This window comes from Leptonychotes weddellii, chromosome 10, assembly GCF_054177405.1.
Source record: "Leptonychotes weddellii isolate Sample4059 chromosome 10, ASM5417740v2, whole genome shotgun sequence".
Taxonomy (NCBI): domain Eukaryota; kingdom Metazoa; phylum Chordata; class Mammalia; order Carnivora; family Phocidae; genus Leptonychotes; species Leptonychotes weddellii.
Window position 1 is genome coordinate 24,904,181 of NC_138378.1, and position 17,332 is coordinate 24,921,512.

The 17,332-nt window shown below is 55.4% G+C and overlaps 1 protein-coding gene across 3 annotated transcripts in view; it reads right to left on the reverse strand.

Moving 5' to 3' along the window:
* NOL4L (nucleolar protein 4 like) overlaps positions 1 to 17,332 on the reverse strand; it is a 126,775-nt gene that overhangs the window by 67,485 nt on the left and 41,958 nt on the right. For all 3 annotated transcript variants that reach the window (XM_081833085.1, XM_081833084.1, XM_081833086.1), the window contains exons 2-3: positions 8,968 to 9,123; positions 2,482 to 2,593 (exon numbers count right to left, since the gene is read on the reverse strand). In XM_081833085.1, coding sequence (XP_081689211.1) covers positions 2,482 to 2,593; positions 8,968 to 9,123 — 268 coding nt within the window. The remainder of the gene's footprint in view (positions 1 to 2,481; positions 2,594 to 8,967; positions 9,124 to 17,332) is intronic.

A 17,332-nucleotide genomic window follows, 5' to 3' on the forward strand; every position in this document is an offset into this window, starting at 1 on the left:
CTCCTGCCTTCTGGTGGAGCTTGGACAACTGATTTCACCATGACACTTGTCTGTGCCTCATTTCCTCAGTGGCAAGCTAGGACAGATCCCTTATAGGATCTTGGAAGCTATTGTGAGCAGAGAGGTTCCCAGCCTGCCACGGGGCACTCAGCAGCGACCAGGCACCACACCCAGGCGGGCTGGACACCCCCCTGATACTTTGCTATGGGCCACACTGTCTCCCACTCCCTCCGTGTCTCTTCCTCCCCTTGTGTGCGTGGGACTGTCCGCAGGAGAGCAGCATTCCGCCTACCATCTGCAAGGACTGTCCCATGCAGGCTTACGCTGCCTGCTCTCTGTCCTGCCAGGAGCAAACCCCTGGAAAGACAGGCTCCAGCACAGAGCCCACAGAGCTGGTTGATATTCTAGGCGGCTCCCTCCTGGCGTGAGTGCTCACATTCTCTCTCACTCTCTCTCTCTCCCCCCACTTCTCCTTCTCCACCTCCCTCCCCTCCTCCTCCTCCCTCCCCGCCGCACCCCCCCGCCCCCCCCACCCCGCCCCGGGCTTGCAGGCATGGTGGTGGCAGCCCAGAGAAGGCACAGGCTGCTGCTGAGCTCAGCATTGCCCTTCCGGCCATGCCAAAGCCCACAGATGAGGAGGAGTGGGGCTGCAGCCCTTGGGACCTTGCCGCCTTCACTGAGGAGCGGGGGAGGTGAGAACCGTCCTCCACACCAGCAGAGAGCACGGGAGCAGAACAGAGGGAGCCTGCAGACACCCCAGAGCAGCCCACGAACCCGGCCGCTCTTGGCCTAGCCTCTATTCCTCTAAGGACAGCGCTTCAGGGTCTGGCTCCGCCAGTTGCTATGGAAACGGTTAGGCCCCAACAGGAAGGGACAGGCAGCCACCAGCAGGGCACGTGCCCCTGGGACCCCGACTCTGACAGGGCGGGGGTGCAGCAGGGAAAGCCCTCCTGGCCTGTTTGCAGGTACCAAATACTGTCTTGGCCCAGGGCTGCAGCCGCTCAGCCAGGGCCAGGCCAGGCGGGGCAGGGGCCTCCTCCGAGGCATCACTGCATCAGCCCCAGCTCCCTCCTCCTGGGTGCTAGCCCCGTGCTGGCATGGGGATGAGCTCTCAAACCTCTCCTAGGCCCCCGAGGTGGGTACCACGATTAACTCCACCCACAGATGAGGGAACTGAGGCTCCGAGACATGAAATCACGTGTTCAGGACACACGGCTGCTAAGTGGCAGAGCTGGGATTTGAACCCACCCTGCGTGGCCTTGGGGGCTCTGCTCTTAAACCAGGAACCTGGCATTTATGAGGTATGAGCCACACTTGTTCCTGTCCCACAGGCTTTAGAAGCCACCCAATGTACCCCACGAAGCAGCAGCCGTGGCCTCATGACCCCATGGACAGGAAGGCTTCTGGATTTGGCAAGTCAGCTGGTGTCAGTCACTCACAGGCATCAGAGACCACCAAAACGAGGAAAAAAAAAAAACCCACTTGACACCTATGCTCTCATTTCTTTGTTGTCATCTACTTGAGCTTTGTTGTTGATTTTTCCTTCCCCAGAAATGGCGGATGCCCCTGGAGTACAACCCGAGCACATGGCTTGCCCTTCATTCTGAGTCTGTTCCCATCCTCAGGCAAAACACCCACTGACTTCAGCAACCTTTACAGGCCTGATGTCCAGCAGCAGCCTAGAAGCCCTGACAAACTGCCCACCTGGGCACCGTCTCTCGGGGCAGAGCTATAATCATACCGGCCACATGTACTGGCCCACGGCCCACCTCGCTGTGCCAAAGCCGCCTTCGAAGAGGTGGGCGCCAGACTTACTGGAGGCCTCTGGGGATGTTCAGGTTGAGGTAGTGAGGGGACTGAAGTGGGGGTCCCTGCTGCATCTCAGTGAGCAGGGCATAGCTGGAAAGCATGGACATCAGTCCCAGAGACCCACTTCGGCTGGTCACAAGTGCTCCGGGCATTTAAATTCTAAGAAATCCCCACGGATTTCCTGCATGTTTGCAGGGAGGGAACGAACACTTAGGGAGGACCTACTACTGGTAGGTGGGGGGCTCTAGGGTAAAAAGGCGCATGTGGCAAGAGGTGTGCTCCTGTCTCCAGAGAGCTCACAGACAGGGCCGCGCGACCAGACCCACGAGGGCACTGCTCAGGGCGAGGCCTGGGCGGCAAGAATCAAGGAGCTTAGGGAAGAGGGCGAGGTGATCGTTTCCATCAGGAACGTCAGTGGGAGAAGAGGATCTTGAAGGGCGGTAGGAATGTACCTTTGGCTTTTCAAGGAAACCTGACATTGTTTTTTACAGTTAAAAAAACAACAAAAATGAGGCTCTCCAGGCATGGACCCACACTGGCCTCTGGGAATTGTGACAACCGCTGGCCATGCACTTTTCTGTCTGTGCCAGCAAAGGGCAGGCCTTGCTGGTGGGAGGGCCTTTCCCTGCACAGCCTCCCCCAAGCCACCAGCACACCCGCCTCCTCCCCTACCTTTGGGCTCCAGGCCATTGGAGTTAAAGTGCATCCTCTTCTGACACTCTGTGCAGCTCATCAGGAACCGGGTCACGGCCTCTCGCGGAAGGAAGGCATAGGTCTCCGCAATCTGGGGACAGAGGACGTTTGCTCATTATATGGGCCCAGGGGGAGGCCGCCTGGTCACCAGGTCACCAAGGTCTATGCTTTGGTGGCAGGTGCTTGGCCCTTGCAGAAAGGGAAGGGATTCGAGGAGCAAGGAGCGGGTGTCCTCAATTCTTAGCCATGGAAATGAGTTAGTACTCTAATGGAAAACCATTTTTTAAAAAATTTTGAACAAAAGAGTTAGAAATTGAGGAAGCAAAAACATTTAAACATTATCTAACCTACGTTTTATTTATTTATTTATAAAAGATTTTATTTATTTATTTGACAGAGAGAGACACAGCGAGAGAGGGAACACAAGCAGGGGGAGTGGGAGAGGGAGAAGCAGGCTTCCTGCGGAGCAGGGAGCCTGATGTGGGGCTCGATCCCAGGACCCTGGGATCATGACCTGAGCCGAAGGCAGACGCTTAATGACTGAGCCACCCAGGTGCCCTAACCTACGTTTTAATAAGGAATACTCTGAGAGCATTTTATCGTTGCTCCTGAAAAATGAGTTTATAAACATTGCTCTAGGGGAGGGTGAAATAATTTCCATTCTTAGAGATGGAAAAACTGAGATCCACTTATGAATCTACCAGCTCTGGGCCTATGAACAGAACCCAAGGTTCTACAAGCTCTTCCTGCAATAACTCACAGATCAAGAACATTTTAGGGAGAGCTGTGAAAGTCTGATGACAAAGGATCAGATTTTTCAAACTGGACACGCCGTTAAGGACCCCCATGTTCCAGGTGAGGTCACTAGGCCCAGAGAGGCAGACCTACTTGCCTAAGGCCACACAACTTGTTAGAGGCAGTGGCGACTAAAGCCCATGCTCCAGGTCACACCACACCGTAACTGCCTCCAGGGGGCCTCTCCGGGAGGTGGGAAGGGAGATGAAGTAGGTGGGAGGGAATACAAGAAACAGGCTGGGCAGGGGAGTGGAGAAGGAGAGGGTGTGGGCCCAGAAGCCCAGCTGTCTCCTTTTGCTCTGGGTTTCGGGAAACGCACTGGCCCCGGTTTGGCGGCCTCTTAGGCCCGGGTTCCCTGGCTGAGGCTGGGAGCTGCCCAGTTGCTGGTTTCCACACATTTCCCAGAGCCGGGGCCCTCCCGCTCCTCTCCACTAAGGGGCAGCATCACCCCAGCATTCCACCATCCTCGCGGCAGCCCAGCCGGGGAAAGTTGGCTGAGGGCTCTGGTCAGCCCACAGAGGCAGGGGACTGCTCTCCAGGACAGCACCAGGTCTGCTCCTTTGGGATGCACGAGTGCCCTGTGCCATCTCCGTGGTGGTCAGGAGGTGGAGTAGGGTAGGGCGGAATAGATGGGGGGGAGGGGGGCGGGGCAGGGTCCCAGGGCTGTGGCCAGGCCCTCAGAGGACCAGCTCAGGCTGTGCCCTCAGCTCAGCTGGTGTGTGGAGCTTGGGGGCCACCCCTGCTTGGTGGCCGGCTGCAAAGACAGAGTTAATTTTGGTGACACAATTGTTATTTCTCAGCTGATTTGATGCTCTGCGGAGCAGGCAGGCTCCTTGATGAGTTATCTCCCTTCCAAATTCCCTGTCTGATTGCCTTCCTCTGGAGGTCAGGGACAAGGGCAAAGCCCTGCTCTCTGATTGGAGCTGGTGGATGGGAGGGCATGCAGCCCGTCCTCCTCGGGTCTCAGGGCTCCGGGATGGGGGCTTTCCTGCCACACACAGAGACATCTTCATTCCCAGCCCAACCTGCCCGGAAGTCTTAGGGGTGGCATGTCCCTCTCAGGCCTTCAGGGTTGGAAGGGTTGGGCCCTACTGAAGGGCTGATGGAGGCAGGAGTAAAGGGCCAAGAGGGCAGGGTGCCCGCTGGGCAAAGAGTGGGGCTGTGGCTGAGCTGGGCAAACAGATGAGGTCGGCCGAGGAACCGCAAGGTGTGGCATCCCAGGTCAGACCTTGAAGAGATGAGCTGAGGACCTGGGGGAGGAGTGTCACAGTCTGCTGGGAAAGGAGGAAAGTTGATACCATAGGAACAGCCCTATTTCACTCTATGGAGCTCACCTGCGGTTGGGCAGAGAAATCATTTCTCCAGCACTCAAGGAGAGCCTTCCTGGCCTGGGTGCTCTGGTGAGGGTGGCCTGCAGCAGGGGCAGAGGCCCTACTCACCACCTGACCCACCGAGGGTACAGGTACAATTCCCAGAGAGGGCCCAGCCCAGGCGGCCCTGGCTCTCCTGGCCTTGGCAGGGATCCCAGCAGTACGCAAAGCTGGCTAGCGGGCCATGGGGCAGAGAGCACTGGGAGCACACCTTCTGGCCCTGGGTCCCACACAGGGGGAGGTGGGGTGGACTGAAGAAGGCTAGGTGAGAAGTCCTTGCAAGCCCTGCCCTGGGTGGCTGGCATGTCTGCAGCCTCACAAAGAGCTCCATGGGGAGTCAGTGAAGTGCAGAGTCCAGCCCAGCTCCATGCTGCTGTAGAGGCCCGCACGGAGGAGGGGCACCGTGCGGCCTTCAGCCTTCACTCTCCTGGCTTGTCCACAGGAGAGATGGGACCTCCATTTCTGTTCCACTACACAGATGCCCAAGGCCACAGGACCCCAGGATGAGCTGAAGGAAGGAGGACAATCCTCACTTATGCTCTAGTCAATAGGATGGTGGTTTTCAGATAGTTTTGGAGCTCCAGACACAGTTCTGGAAATAGTCTCTTATGCTGAAGCCCCAAATGTGAAACAGATAAAGATAGAGCTGCTGTGTTTAAGGAAGGGAAGCCCCAGGACCCCTGCCCCCACCTAGCTTCCCTCAGGAGCCTGCTGCCTTGCACTTGGGGCCTCCTGCCTGGATACTGAGATCTTTCATGTTTTTCCCAGTGGTAAAATGAAGGGAGAATTCACGGGCAGGGAGAGCAGAAGCTATGTGCAGAGTCGTTGACTTGTAAGGCCCCATTTTCGCTCCCCAGCTCAGGGGCCGACAAGGACAGATGAGGCCAGTTGGGGGGATTTGCACCACTTTACAAGACCCTCCTGCTGCCCTGAGGTGGATTAGCACATGGTGGGCCTAGAGAAGCTGCTGACCACATCTGGCCCCAACTCCAAAGTGGTCTGGGCAGCCGGATCCAAACTCTGTAGCTCGGTCTAGCCTACTGGCACCCTGGGAGAGAGGAAGAAAGCGAAGAGCTTGCTCCAACCCAGATGGGTACAGACGCCAGAAAATCCCCCTTGAAAAAGGACAATCCTCTGTGTGGGATCAGGGAACTTTGTACAACCATTTGGAACCCTCCCCAGACCCCGGGACATGGGCAAGTCCCCCTGTGGATCCTCTGGTCACACTGCATCAGAGGCAAAGTAAGGCAGGGACTTACTGCCCCAAATAGGAATCCCCTGCATTGTCCATTGTAAATGGCCATCTATCCCTGGCTCATATACCTTCAGTTTCAGAAAGCTCATTACCTGCTCTCTCTGATCTATTGCTGGATAGTGGTGGGTGCTAGAAGCTTCTTTTTCCCACAGAAGAATGTGCCTCCTTTAATGCCCTTGAACAAGTCTGCCCATCTCCCTTCCAGCCCTCTGCTTCCTACAGGCACCCCAGGCCTGTAAGAATCTGGAAGGTCCCAGGTGCTCTAGAGATGGCAAGGCAGTCCCAGGATTCAGGTCTGGCAAAACACATAGAGACAGGTCCAAAAACCCCCAGCCAGGGGCCGATGCAAACCCCACGGTGCCAGGCTGTGCCCCTCTGCAGCCGTCAGCACAGAGTTTCCTTGGGGGCTCTTTCCCAGACACGGATGGGACTGAAGAGAGAGGCTTGGGTTGAGGAAAATGGGAGCAGATGAAAAGAAGGGGGACAAAAGCATCCAGGCACCACCCCCACCCCCAAAAAAGGAAAAGGGTGGCAAGAGAAGGGTGACAGATGGGGAAGAAGAGGGGGAAGGGAGAGGAGGCACACCGGGGAGGAGGGAGGTGCAGAAGCCCCCTTGGCCTTCACACCCACTGCAGGAGGGCCCTGGCCTACTCCACTCAGCCTTGGCCCTGCGGCTGAAATTCCAGCTCTGTGCGCAGCCCAGCTGGCCCACTGCCAGTCATGTGCCAGCTCCAGGCTGGGCAGCGGGAAGTGGGGCACGCGGCGGGCATATGGACGAGAAGCCAGGAAGCGCGGAGCAAAGGGCTGGACGTCCGCTTGGCCCAGGGACACAGAGGCTGGCGGGACAGCCCAGCCCTGCCTTCTCTACAGCATGGAGGCTGCACACCCAGCCTTCCTAAATACCCAGGGAGGGGCGCCGGGGTGGTTCAGTCGGTTAAGCCTCTGACTCTTGGCTTGGGTCATGATCTGGGGGTTGTGAGATTGAGCCCTGCCTCAGGGCTCAGGCTCAGGGCTCCTCGCTCAGCAGGGAGTCGTTTGAGATCCTCTCCCTCTGCCCCCCCCACCCCCCGCTTGTTTTCTCTCTCAAATAAATAAATCTTAAAATAAATAAATACATACATACCCTGGGAGTGCCTGTGGTGTGAGCCTCAGTGCTGGACATCAAGGGGACCGGGGAAGTCATGTGGTCTGGCTGGCCCAAGCCCATTTACCTTGACCACAGCAAGTCATTGGGCTTACTAGCTGACCACAGCGGGGTTTGTAGAGAGGGAGGATGGGTGGTGGTCAGGGCACGGGCTCTGGGGCCCGCAGCCTGGCTCTGAAAACCAGTGGGGTGACCTCAAGGCAGGTTATGTGTCCCTCTGAACCTCAGTTTCCTCATCTGTAAAATGGAGAACACAGGAGCCCCTGCTTCATATATACACCCTTCGTCCACATGAAGGCTCGGAGAGCTGGTGTCCAGGAGGTGCTGAGCTGCCCAGCACTGGCAGACTGAACGCTGAAAAGATGTGCTGGGTCTCATTACTACCAACAGGCCACAGAGGCTCTGGCTTGGGTGTCTCTCCCTTCATCTATGACCCTCTGGTGGGAATACCCTCAGAACTCCTTTTCCCAACACACATGTACTGAGAAGCAGGAGGGGTGGGACAGGTGGTATAATCATCTCCTGCCTCCCTCAGCCCAAACCCTCATCTTCTGAGGTCCTTGGGCACATGGGTCCATCCGTAAGACTCATTTAGGGCAAAGGCCATCTTCTGGGGACAAGGACAAACCAGATGGTTGGAATTTTTAAAAATCAGACCACATGGGAAAATCATAGACTTATACAGGCCACCTCCACAGCAGTCCAAGGCTATTTATAGGAAGAAGTTGGGGGTAGAGGTGGGGGTGGGGTGGGAGTTCACAGCTGCCTTGGGTGGGGAAGCCCGGTCAGAGGGGCAGCTCTCGAAGAAACCAGAGAGAGGGTCAACACAGAGGGGGCATGAGGACACCAGCTGACTGCCATTTAAGTGTTATGTGACCTTAGACAGGTAGATCAACTCTTTGGGTCTCGGTTTCCTTAACTGCAAAATGGGACCATGGTGCCTCCATCACAAGACTGCTCGGAGGCTCGAATGAATGTAGCATGCTTGGCTTTACTGGTTTAGTGGTGGGTCCGGGTTCAGAGCTGTGCCTGAGCCATGGCAATGGCAGTCAACAGGGGGATGGGACCAGAACACAAGTAGGCCCCTCCTGCTCTGGCCACCGTCTCCTCTACCTCCCCATGTGTGATGCTTCCCACCCCTAGATTGTTGTCTCTGCTCCCTTCTGCCCACCCAAGCTTGGGATACCACCTTATATGCCATCTTCCCCACGAAGCTGCCCCCCCACCCCCGGCTTAGCACTGAACGCCAGCGTCCAGAGGTGCCTTTGCGGAATGCCCTGGGGGTTCTTGTTCCCTCAAAGCTAGTCTTGGAGACATTTCTGGTTCTCATGTCTTGGTTTTGCTCTCAGCCTCCCCACCCCAAGTCGAATTGTGATCTCCCTGAAGGTAGGGCCCATGTCCTCAGACTTCCCCCGGGGAACTTCCAGTCCTGACTTCACAGGGGCGGGTAGAGGATCGAATGAACTCAGATACAGGAAGCATTTAGGGCAGGCCTGGCACACAGTAAATGCCATGGAAGCATTCGCTCTTTCGATCCTTATTATCTGGCCACCCCCACCCCCACAGTCCCAGAGCAGGCTGCAAGGGGCTGGAGGGGAGGGGACAAGTGAAGCAGAAACTGGGAAGAGAAGGGCTTTGCTCCTGCCCTCATCCCTCTCCTTCCCTCCCTCACTCCCTTCAACCTGCTTCTCCTTTGTGCCCAGACCCCAGAACCCGCCCCCTTGCTCCCCCCTTGAGCCATCTCTGGTTGCCGTGCCCTTGCCCTGTGCCCCCCTGGGTCCCCAAAGGCCGTTTCATCACGCCTCAGCTCCCTGCCCTGCCCCCGCCCAACATGTGCGGAGCCCGTGGCCTCCTGCCAAGGCCTGGGGCTGCCCGCAGAGGCCCAGAGACAGACATCTCACCGCTCGGTAGGTTTTCTTCTGCCCAGCGTGCTTGGGGGCTTTGCCTGGCTCCGCCGAGCTCTCCACGTGCATCGAGTAGATGATGTCAAAGAAATCTTCCACCACAGCGACCCGCTTCAGAGAGATGCCCTCCGGCTCCGACAGGCCATCTGCCCCCTGCGACAGGGGGGACAAGCTGTGTCAGTGGTGGGGATGAGGGCGGCCGGCCGAGAGCTAGGCCCCGAGGCCTGGCAAAGGGTCGGAGGGAGGGGGGTGGGCAGGGGCAGGGACGACGCTGCTCCCTGACCTCCAGTGGTAGGTCTGGGGGGCCGGGAGTGGGAGGAGCTTGCTGAGAGGGCCCCAGGGATGGGGGCCCCAGAGTCAGGGGGGCTGCTGCTACTAAATCCCCCAGAAACAATGGGCAGGGAGCGACAACAACGAAAATACAAATTAAAAAACCAAGAGGCTCCATGTTCACAATTTCAGACAGATTGTGCCAGACTCAGGCGGGGAGCTCTCGAATCACATGCTGTGCCAAGACCATCCTGGAAGTCTCTGGGGAGGGGGGGCGGTGCTAAATAGATGCAGCCCCATCAGGAGCTCACCAATTAGCAGTAACCTTTCACTGTGGTCCTGGGCTGGGGTCCCAGGGGAATGGCTCGGATCACCTGGGTGACTCCTGCCTCCACCCTGGCCTTTCTGAAAAGCTTGTCACCACTGCCTGCCCTCCCCACTCCAGCAGCTGAGCGCCAGCAACACACCCGGGCCCTTTGTGTCTGGAGACACAGAGAAGAACAGACACAAGGCCACGTGGAGATGGCAAGGGCCTCATGAGCAAGGTGGCCATGGACCCCTGAGCCTCTCATCAGGCTGGCATGAGTGCTGTCTGCTGGTCCTGAAAAGGCGCGCCGGGATTGAGATGGGGTCCTGCTGCTGGGCAGACACCTGCCCGACTCCCACTAGCGGGACTGGGAGGGAGCAGGGAAACTGCGGGGCATGAGGCTGGGGGATGTAGCCAGCGCCCCTCAGGAAGCGGGCTGCTTGGGCAGGTCTTTATTCATAGGGCACAGGAGACACACAGACTCAGGGACACCCGGCTCTCAGCCATCATCTCCCTAAGGGGAGACTTGGAGAAGTCTGGGGGGCTTCAACGATGAAGAGCAAGCAGGTGTGTGTGTGTCTGTGTGTGTGTGAGTGTGTTGGGGGAGGGCTGGGGGAAAGGAGGCGGGCTTTTCTCTAAAAGTGTCCGAAACACAAATCTCCCAGAGAAATCTTTCCTAAAGGATCTTGCTCATGGCTCAAGAACATCAGCTCTAGGAGGGCGTGGGCTTCGTGTGTTGGCTCAAGTCTGCCTCCCTAGCACCTAGAACAATGCCTGATACTTAACAGGCTCAAAAAATAACTACCAAACGACTGACTGCTTATAAGCGGCAGGCAGGCGGGGTAGTTCAGACATACTCTTCCTCGGTCTGCATGGGGCCCATCGTTGAAGTGGCTGTGTGGCCCTGAGCAGTTATTTTGCTTCTCTGATCCTCAGGTCCTTTACCTGGAAAATGGGGCTAACAGAAGCAGCTTTCCTATAGCTACGAAGAGGAATAAAGGAGATACCCATGCAGCACTTAGCAGCAAGCCCGGCCCATAGGAACTGCTGGATAAGTATTATAATTACCAAGTGCTTTGTCGTTTGCAAAGTTTCCCCCAGCTCTGAACATCGCAACAAGCCTGGGGGGTTGTTAGGGTCAGGACCTGCCTGTGGTATAGGGGCTAGTAAGTGGCAGAGCTGTTTAGGACCTGTCTTTGTAGTCCAAGGAAAAGAGAGGTAGTGCTAAACGGGACACCTGCTCACAGAACATTCTGGCCATAGACAGGGTTTGGTTTCATCCAGCAACTCTCCCAACATGCCATGATGGGTGAACAGGGCTGTCTTTTTGCCAGTGGCCCCCCTGAGAGTAGATGGGCATCTGGAGTGGAGGGTGCCAAATCCTAGAGTTAGTAGGCAGCATCCGTCAGGGGTGACCTCACGGGCCCTGTACAGACCCTCTTGCCAATGGCTTCCTTCCTAGTCAGGATCCATTTCAATGGGGACTTCTCAGATAGCATGCATCTGGGGGGGGGGGGGCGCTGTGAGCACGTGCGTGAGCGTGCGTGCACACTGTGTAGGAGTTGCTGCCTGCTGGTCCTGCTTCCTTGCTGTGAGACTGTGGGCAAACTCTTTAGCCTCCCTGAGCTTCACTTACAAGATGAGCTGTAAAATTCCATGACTCTTCTGTTCTTGAACTCTCTCAGGAGTTACCGTTACCTCTTTCCTGGGGGTATCTGAAGTCCCCTCTGAAGTCCTGGGCCATCTATAAACAGGGCTCATTACTGACAAACTGGTGCATTAGCTGACTTGTAACTACCCACCATTTTAGGGGATCTTCAAATACTGCTGTGACAGAGTTGGATGGGACAAATATTATGACAGCCCAGTTAGAATGTACTTCTAACCAGAGTTTCACGTTGGCAAAAACTAACAAAAGGATCAGAAGAATAAAAATGTAACTGGGTTTCTATTTCTTGATCTGGGTGGTGGTTTTACAGGTGTGTTCCGTTTATAAAAAGCCATTAATCTGAACACTTTACAATCTGTGTACTTTTCTGTATGTCTGTTAAGCTTTAATTTAAAAAGTATCTTAGGGGCGCCTGGGTGGCTCAGCCAGTTGAGCATCCAACTCTTGATTTCGGCTCAGGTCATGGTCTCTGAGTCGTGGGGTTGAGCACTGCATCGGACTCCGTGCTTGGTGCAGAGTCTGCTTGTCCCTCTCCCTACCCCTCCCCCGCTTGCATGCACGCTCTTGCTCTCTCTCAAATAAATAAATAAATAAATAATCTTTTTTAAAAATATATTTTTAAGGGCGCCTGGGTGGCTCAGTTGGTTAAGCGACTGCCTTCGGCTCAGGTCATGATCCTGGAGTCCTGGGATCGAGTTCCGCATCGGGCTCCCTGCTCGGCGGGGAGTCTGCTTCTCCCTCTGACCCTCCCCCCTCTCATGCTCTCTCTCTCATTCTCTCTCTCAAATAAATAAATAAAATAAAATCTTTAAAAATATATATATATTTTTTAAAAGTATAATGGGGTGGGTAGTTCCACAACATTTTGATAATCTGAATCTAGAGGCTTAATAATGGGTCTAACTGCTTAAAAGTGAATAGATCTCTCTGTTCATAAAACTGTTTCAAGTCAGAACACAGACACTTCTGGAAAAGGGAGATAAAATTGGTGGGAGGGAATAGAGAAAGCAAACAATTTGATGAAAGACAATATTTTAGGTAGGCGAAATGGGAAGTGTCCCCTAGCCAGCTTGGTAACCTTGGGCAGGTCACTTCTTGAACTTTTTTTTTTTTAAGTAATCTCTACACCCAACTTGGGGCTTGAACTCACAACCCTGAGATCAAGAGTCACACGCTCCACCAAATGAGCTAGCCAGGTGCCCCACTTCTTGACCTCTTGAAACTCAGTTCCCTCACCTGTAAAATGGGCTTAAAAAGTCCTAGTTGGCTCTTCCAAGGATTAGGTTAAGAGTGTATGTCAGGCATCTGGCTTATAAATGTTCATCTCTTCCCTTTGGGCCCTGAATTTGGACATTTTGTGTTTAGGAATCTGCTCTTAGCTCCTGTCCTTCTGATCCATTCAGGTTACAGCACGGGTCCCCCAAGCTAATACCCACCATCAGAGGAGATGTTTAATTCCTAAGTAACACACTAAGGCTGTCACACAAGCCTGACAAAAATTTTCCTAAAGTCAAGGTGTAACTAACCAACCCAGATTAAACAACAAAATATACTGCCCAGTGCCAGGCGTCTGTCCCAGCCTCCCATATCCATTCTAAGGCAGACACCGGGACCCACAAGCTTTGCACCCGGTCCAATGTGACTATAAAATTATCCCAGAGAAACTCTTCGGGGATCATTTTTAGTTGCTCCCTCTTTAAAAATCTATTGTGATCTCCCCTGATGTTCAAACCTGGATCCTATAATTGGTCTATCTCAGCTGCAGAGATGTACACAGGAAAGGAGCGGGCTTGTAGCAACCCCAATTCAAACCACACAAGGTCTGCAGAGCCACACCTTGAACTGTCCTCTGGTGAGCTGTGGCCACCTGGACACCATGTGTGCTACACCCTTAGGGAAGAACACCAGGATATCTGTCTGTCCTTCAAGGAGAACCCTGGGAAGAGAACAAAGGGATCCCATGGCAGTCACGTGTGACAGACATCTTGCCATGCCCTGCATCCACAGAGGTAACAACCTTCATGCAAAGTGCTGCAGGAGGGGCATGCCTTCCTTAGCTGAGAATCCAGACACAGTGCTACAAGGCAAGAGCTGCTAAATAAAGGAGCAGAAAGCACCTTCCCCATAGCCTTGGGATGCCCCTGCCAACCACTTCTGCTTTGTACCCAAATTAGCTTAATCTGATCCATGGCCCTAAGCAAGCTGGGCCTTGGTTTGACAAAGAAAGCTCACTCCATTTATAGGCTGAGTGAAGAGGGGGCCTAGAGCCTCCTGACTATCCCCAGCTTCCTGGGAACGCCAACCAGGAGTGATGGAACGGAACCCTGAAGCACCCCAAGGGAAAAGCCATGAGAAATACACGGTCAGTTGCGCAGGACCAACCTCTGGGGCCTTCCTGCTTGGGGAAGAATATTGCCATGGCAACACACTACATCCTTTCGAACCAGCCAACTCCAAAACAGCCAGCCAGACGCACACCAACAAAACCAGACATGGCAAGAGTTTTAAAAATTTCATGGAGTTTTAAAATTTTCATACTACCTTTCTTGGACATCACCATCTTCCTTTAAACCAGCGCATCTGGATTCTAAACTAAAGGCCAGGTTGCAAGTTATTGAGGAAATCACCAAATGTCTATTTATATACTGCTCATGTTTCACAATATTTAGAACGGTGGTCCCAAAGTGTGGTCCCTAGACCATTAGAGTCGGCATCACCTGGGAACTGGAAATGCGAATTCTCAGGCCCCACCTCAGACCCACCAAATCTCACTCTCTGGGGGTTTTACTAGGGCCCCCTCAGATGATCCGGATGCACCACAGATTTTGAGAACTGCTGATTAGAATGTCTCCATGATTCAGATAGGGAGGTAACTAATAAAGGAAACTGGCATTGGCTCATTAAATATATGCTTGCTCTGTGCTTCTAGGCCTAATATATTAATATTTTCTTCTCCTTCACTGAAGGCCAATTTTCCTAATGGTGGGAACAAAAGAACCTTACTGGGCAACATTAGTATAAATTCAAAACACCTGCCCAATGACTTAATGCAGATTATGGACAGAAAGGGCAGGAGTGCTCAGCAACCTGACATCAGATTTTTTAAGTCCTCCCTGGCAAAGTTAATTAATACTTAAGCAGGTCATCCCTTGACAGGTCTCTTCTGGCTTCCTCAGTTTCCTCAAACTGAGTGCTCAGCCAAGGAGGGTTGTGACACCCAGGGCTGCAGACCTAGACGAGGGAGATGAGCAGATCTGGCCAGGCCATTAGACAGGCTCCTGCCCGGGTGGGCTCCCTCAGGTGAGCTACTGAATCTGACTGAACCTTGCCTGTCTTCCCCCTAAGCCAATTAAATAGACCCCCGTCCAACTGCTAATGGATTTCAGTTCTGTCATTTCCATTGGAACTTCGAAGTCACTTGCTGGTAATAAGTTATGCACTTAGCAAGGTGGGCTCACCGTTTCAGGCCACCAGGGTGCCAGTTAGTGCCCCCCCACCACAATATTAGCAGCATATGCCTTCCAGCAACGATGAGGCCTTGATTGAGAGGATGTGACTAAATAGCAGGGACATTTCTCAACTGGGTTCCTACGGTAGAGGAAGAAACCACACAGAAAGTCCTTAGGATGTGCCCTTTTGGTGCATTTCAGATGCCGCTCTTGATAAGGGGTAAAAATCAACAAGACTGCCATCAGAGGAGAAAGTCAGGCAGCAGAACCCACCCCCGGGGAGACATACCTTCGGCTAACCATTTATGTGGGAGCCTGGGCCTTCAGGGGGCTGATTGCACAGGCACATGGGAGGATGCCCCTCCATCCTATCTGGGCCAGCCGGCTAAATGGCTGCCATTACAGGCAAAAGTTACTGCAAATATCAGCTGCATGCTACTTCCAGCTTCTGGAACTGTGGCTGTTCCTCCTGTCCCCCAAACCACACTTTAATAAATTCAGGCAGGACTGAGGTTTTGCAAGTGGGGCATACCAGTTTTGGGGGGTGGTTCTTACAAAGTCTCCTTCCAGCTCCTGGCAGGGCTGGAAGAAGACCCGAGGAGAGGAGTCAGCCTCCTAAGAAGAAAACCAGAATGAAGACCCGCACCCAAATATCAAGAAATTTCCTCCTCAGAATCCCCAAGAAAAGCTGGTCATCATTTGTAAAGCCAGGCAATCAGGTATTGAGGGGAGGGCATTGCCTAAATAGAACAAGGATGGGCGGTGTTTGAATATCTCTCGGTTATAAATACTACCTACTGTGCACTGGAAACCAAAACCAAAACCAACCAAACAAAAAAACAACCTTCCAAAACAGAGATCTGCACCAGAATTTTAGGACCCATAGTAGCCATGAGCTCTGGAGGCTGGGATGGGCGAGGAAGGAGACCACACCCCCGATAAATAAATAAATACATAAACAAGGCGCTGAGGACTCAGTGCAGCACCTGCCTCTTCTCCACCCCTGTGCACAATCTCCAACTGTTAGCGCGGAGCCGCCACCGCGGCGCACCTGCCATCTGGAACAGGCCTCACATATTCCAAGACCTCCTTTCTGCTTCGCTGAACCTCCATCTTCTTTCAAATCACGCTGGGGACCGAAAGGCACACCCCGGGCCACAGAAAGGTGCCTGGGATCAGCCCCCGAACGACAGCGCTACCTTTGAGGGATGCCATATCCTTCAAGCAGCTCTGAAAATTTCTTTTTCTTTTTCCTTTTTTTTTTTTTTGTTAGCTCTGGAATATCTGGAAAGGATAGGGGGAAGGGTGGGAAGAGAAAGGGGTGCAGCGGGCCCAAGTGTCCCCCTTTTGGCAAGAGGGGGCAATGACCCCAGTTTAAGGGATGAAGGGAGGGGGGAGCAGCGAAGGGCACTGTCAGGCAGGACAGCGTCAGGGGGCCTGGCTGGGGGTCGTGGCCTGGGGGTGTCCATGAGGCGCAAGTGCCCTAGGGGTAAAGTCACAGGCCTGAAGACAATCCAGGCCTGACCCTGGCCAAAGGGCTGGCCTGCCTGAGCCTCAGTCTTCTCCTGTGTTGAGGTGACACACTGTGACAGGACGGCTGTGGGAACCCCAGTGGTGCACAAATAGGGCCCACCCTGGGCGAGACACCCATAAATGACCTCTGTCGCTACTACTCTGAAGGGGCGCGCTCCAGGACTCTGGGGATCCGCCTCCCTCGGGAGCCGTGGCCAAGGACAGGGAATGGGGTCGCTGGGGGGGGGCTTCTAGGCGGAAGGGGACGGCTGAGCCACGCAGGCCCTGCGGGCGGGTCCCTCCGGGGCCGCGGCGGGCGGCCGGGCGCGCTAACGAGCGGAGGCCCCAGGTGCGGGCCCCACCCTGCGCTAGGGTGGGGGTAAGGGGGAGCTGGAGGGGGAGGGGAGGGCCCGCGCGCTAATGACTGTTGACAGCGCGCGCAGGGGCTGGCCGGGCCGCGCGCGCCGCTGACAGCTGCTCGGGCGGGGGGCGGGGCGCGGGGCGGGGGTGAGGCCGCTCTCGCTCCCCCCCCCCCCGACGGCGCATGCGCGTGCGCCTCGGCGGGGAGGAGCGCGCGCGCCGGGCCCGAGTTCGGAGGGCCTGCTGGAGCGGCTCGCGCGGGCTCCTCGCGGGCAGGCAGGTAATGAGAGTAACCATGGCAACCCACCAGAGGAAGTGTATTCTGCAGGAGACGTTAATCCCCTCTCCCCGGAGCTGGGACAGCCTGACTTTCCATTCTCACACAGTAATTAGATACCAGCTGTCAGTGCAGGGGGGACGGCTCCGCGGCTGCAGCCCTGCTTGTTGGGGGGGGCGCACAAAGGGGGCGGGGGGGACGCAGGGAGGAGGGCGTTAAAGACACAGGGACGCTTTCCGGCCGTGGGCGAGGGCGACGCGCCTCCCCCAGTTGGCAGCCTCCAGGCGCGCGTCCGCTCACCTGGAGACCCCGCCCGCGCGGGGCCCCGCCCACTCCACACGCACCTGCTGCGCACCCGCGCGCCCGCTTGCCCGCCCTCGCGTTCCCCCTCTCCCAGCCCCGCCTCCCCATTCCCCGCGCACCTGCCCTGCGCCCGCCTCCCTCCGCCCTTCCGCACCCCCCCCCCCCCCCCGCCCAGGGACGCTGCCCACCTGTCCTTTGTGCGGGCCGGTACCATT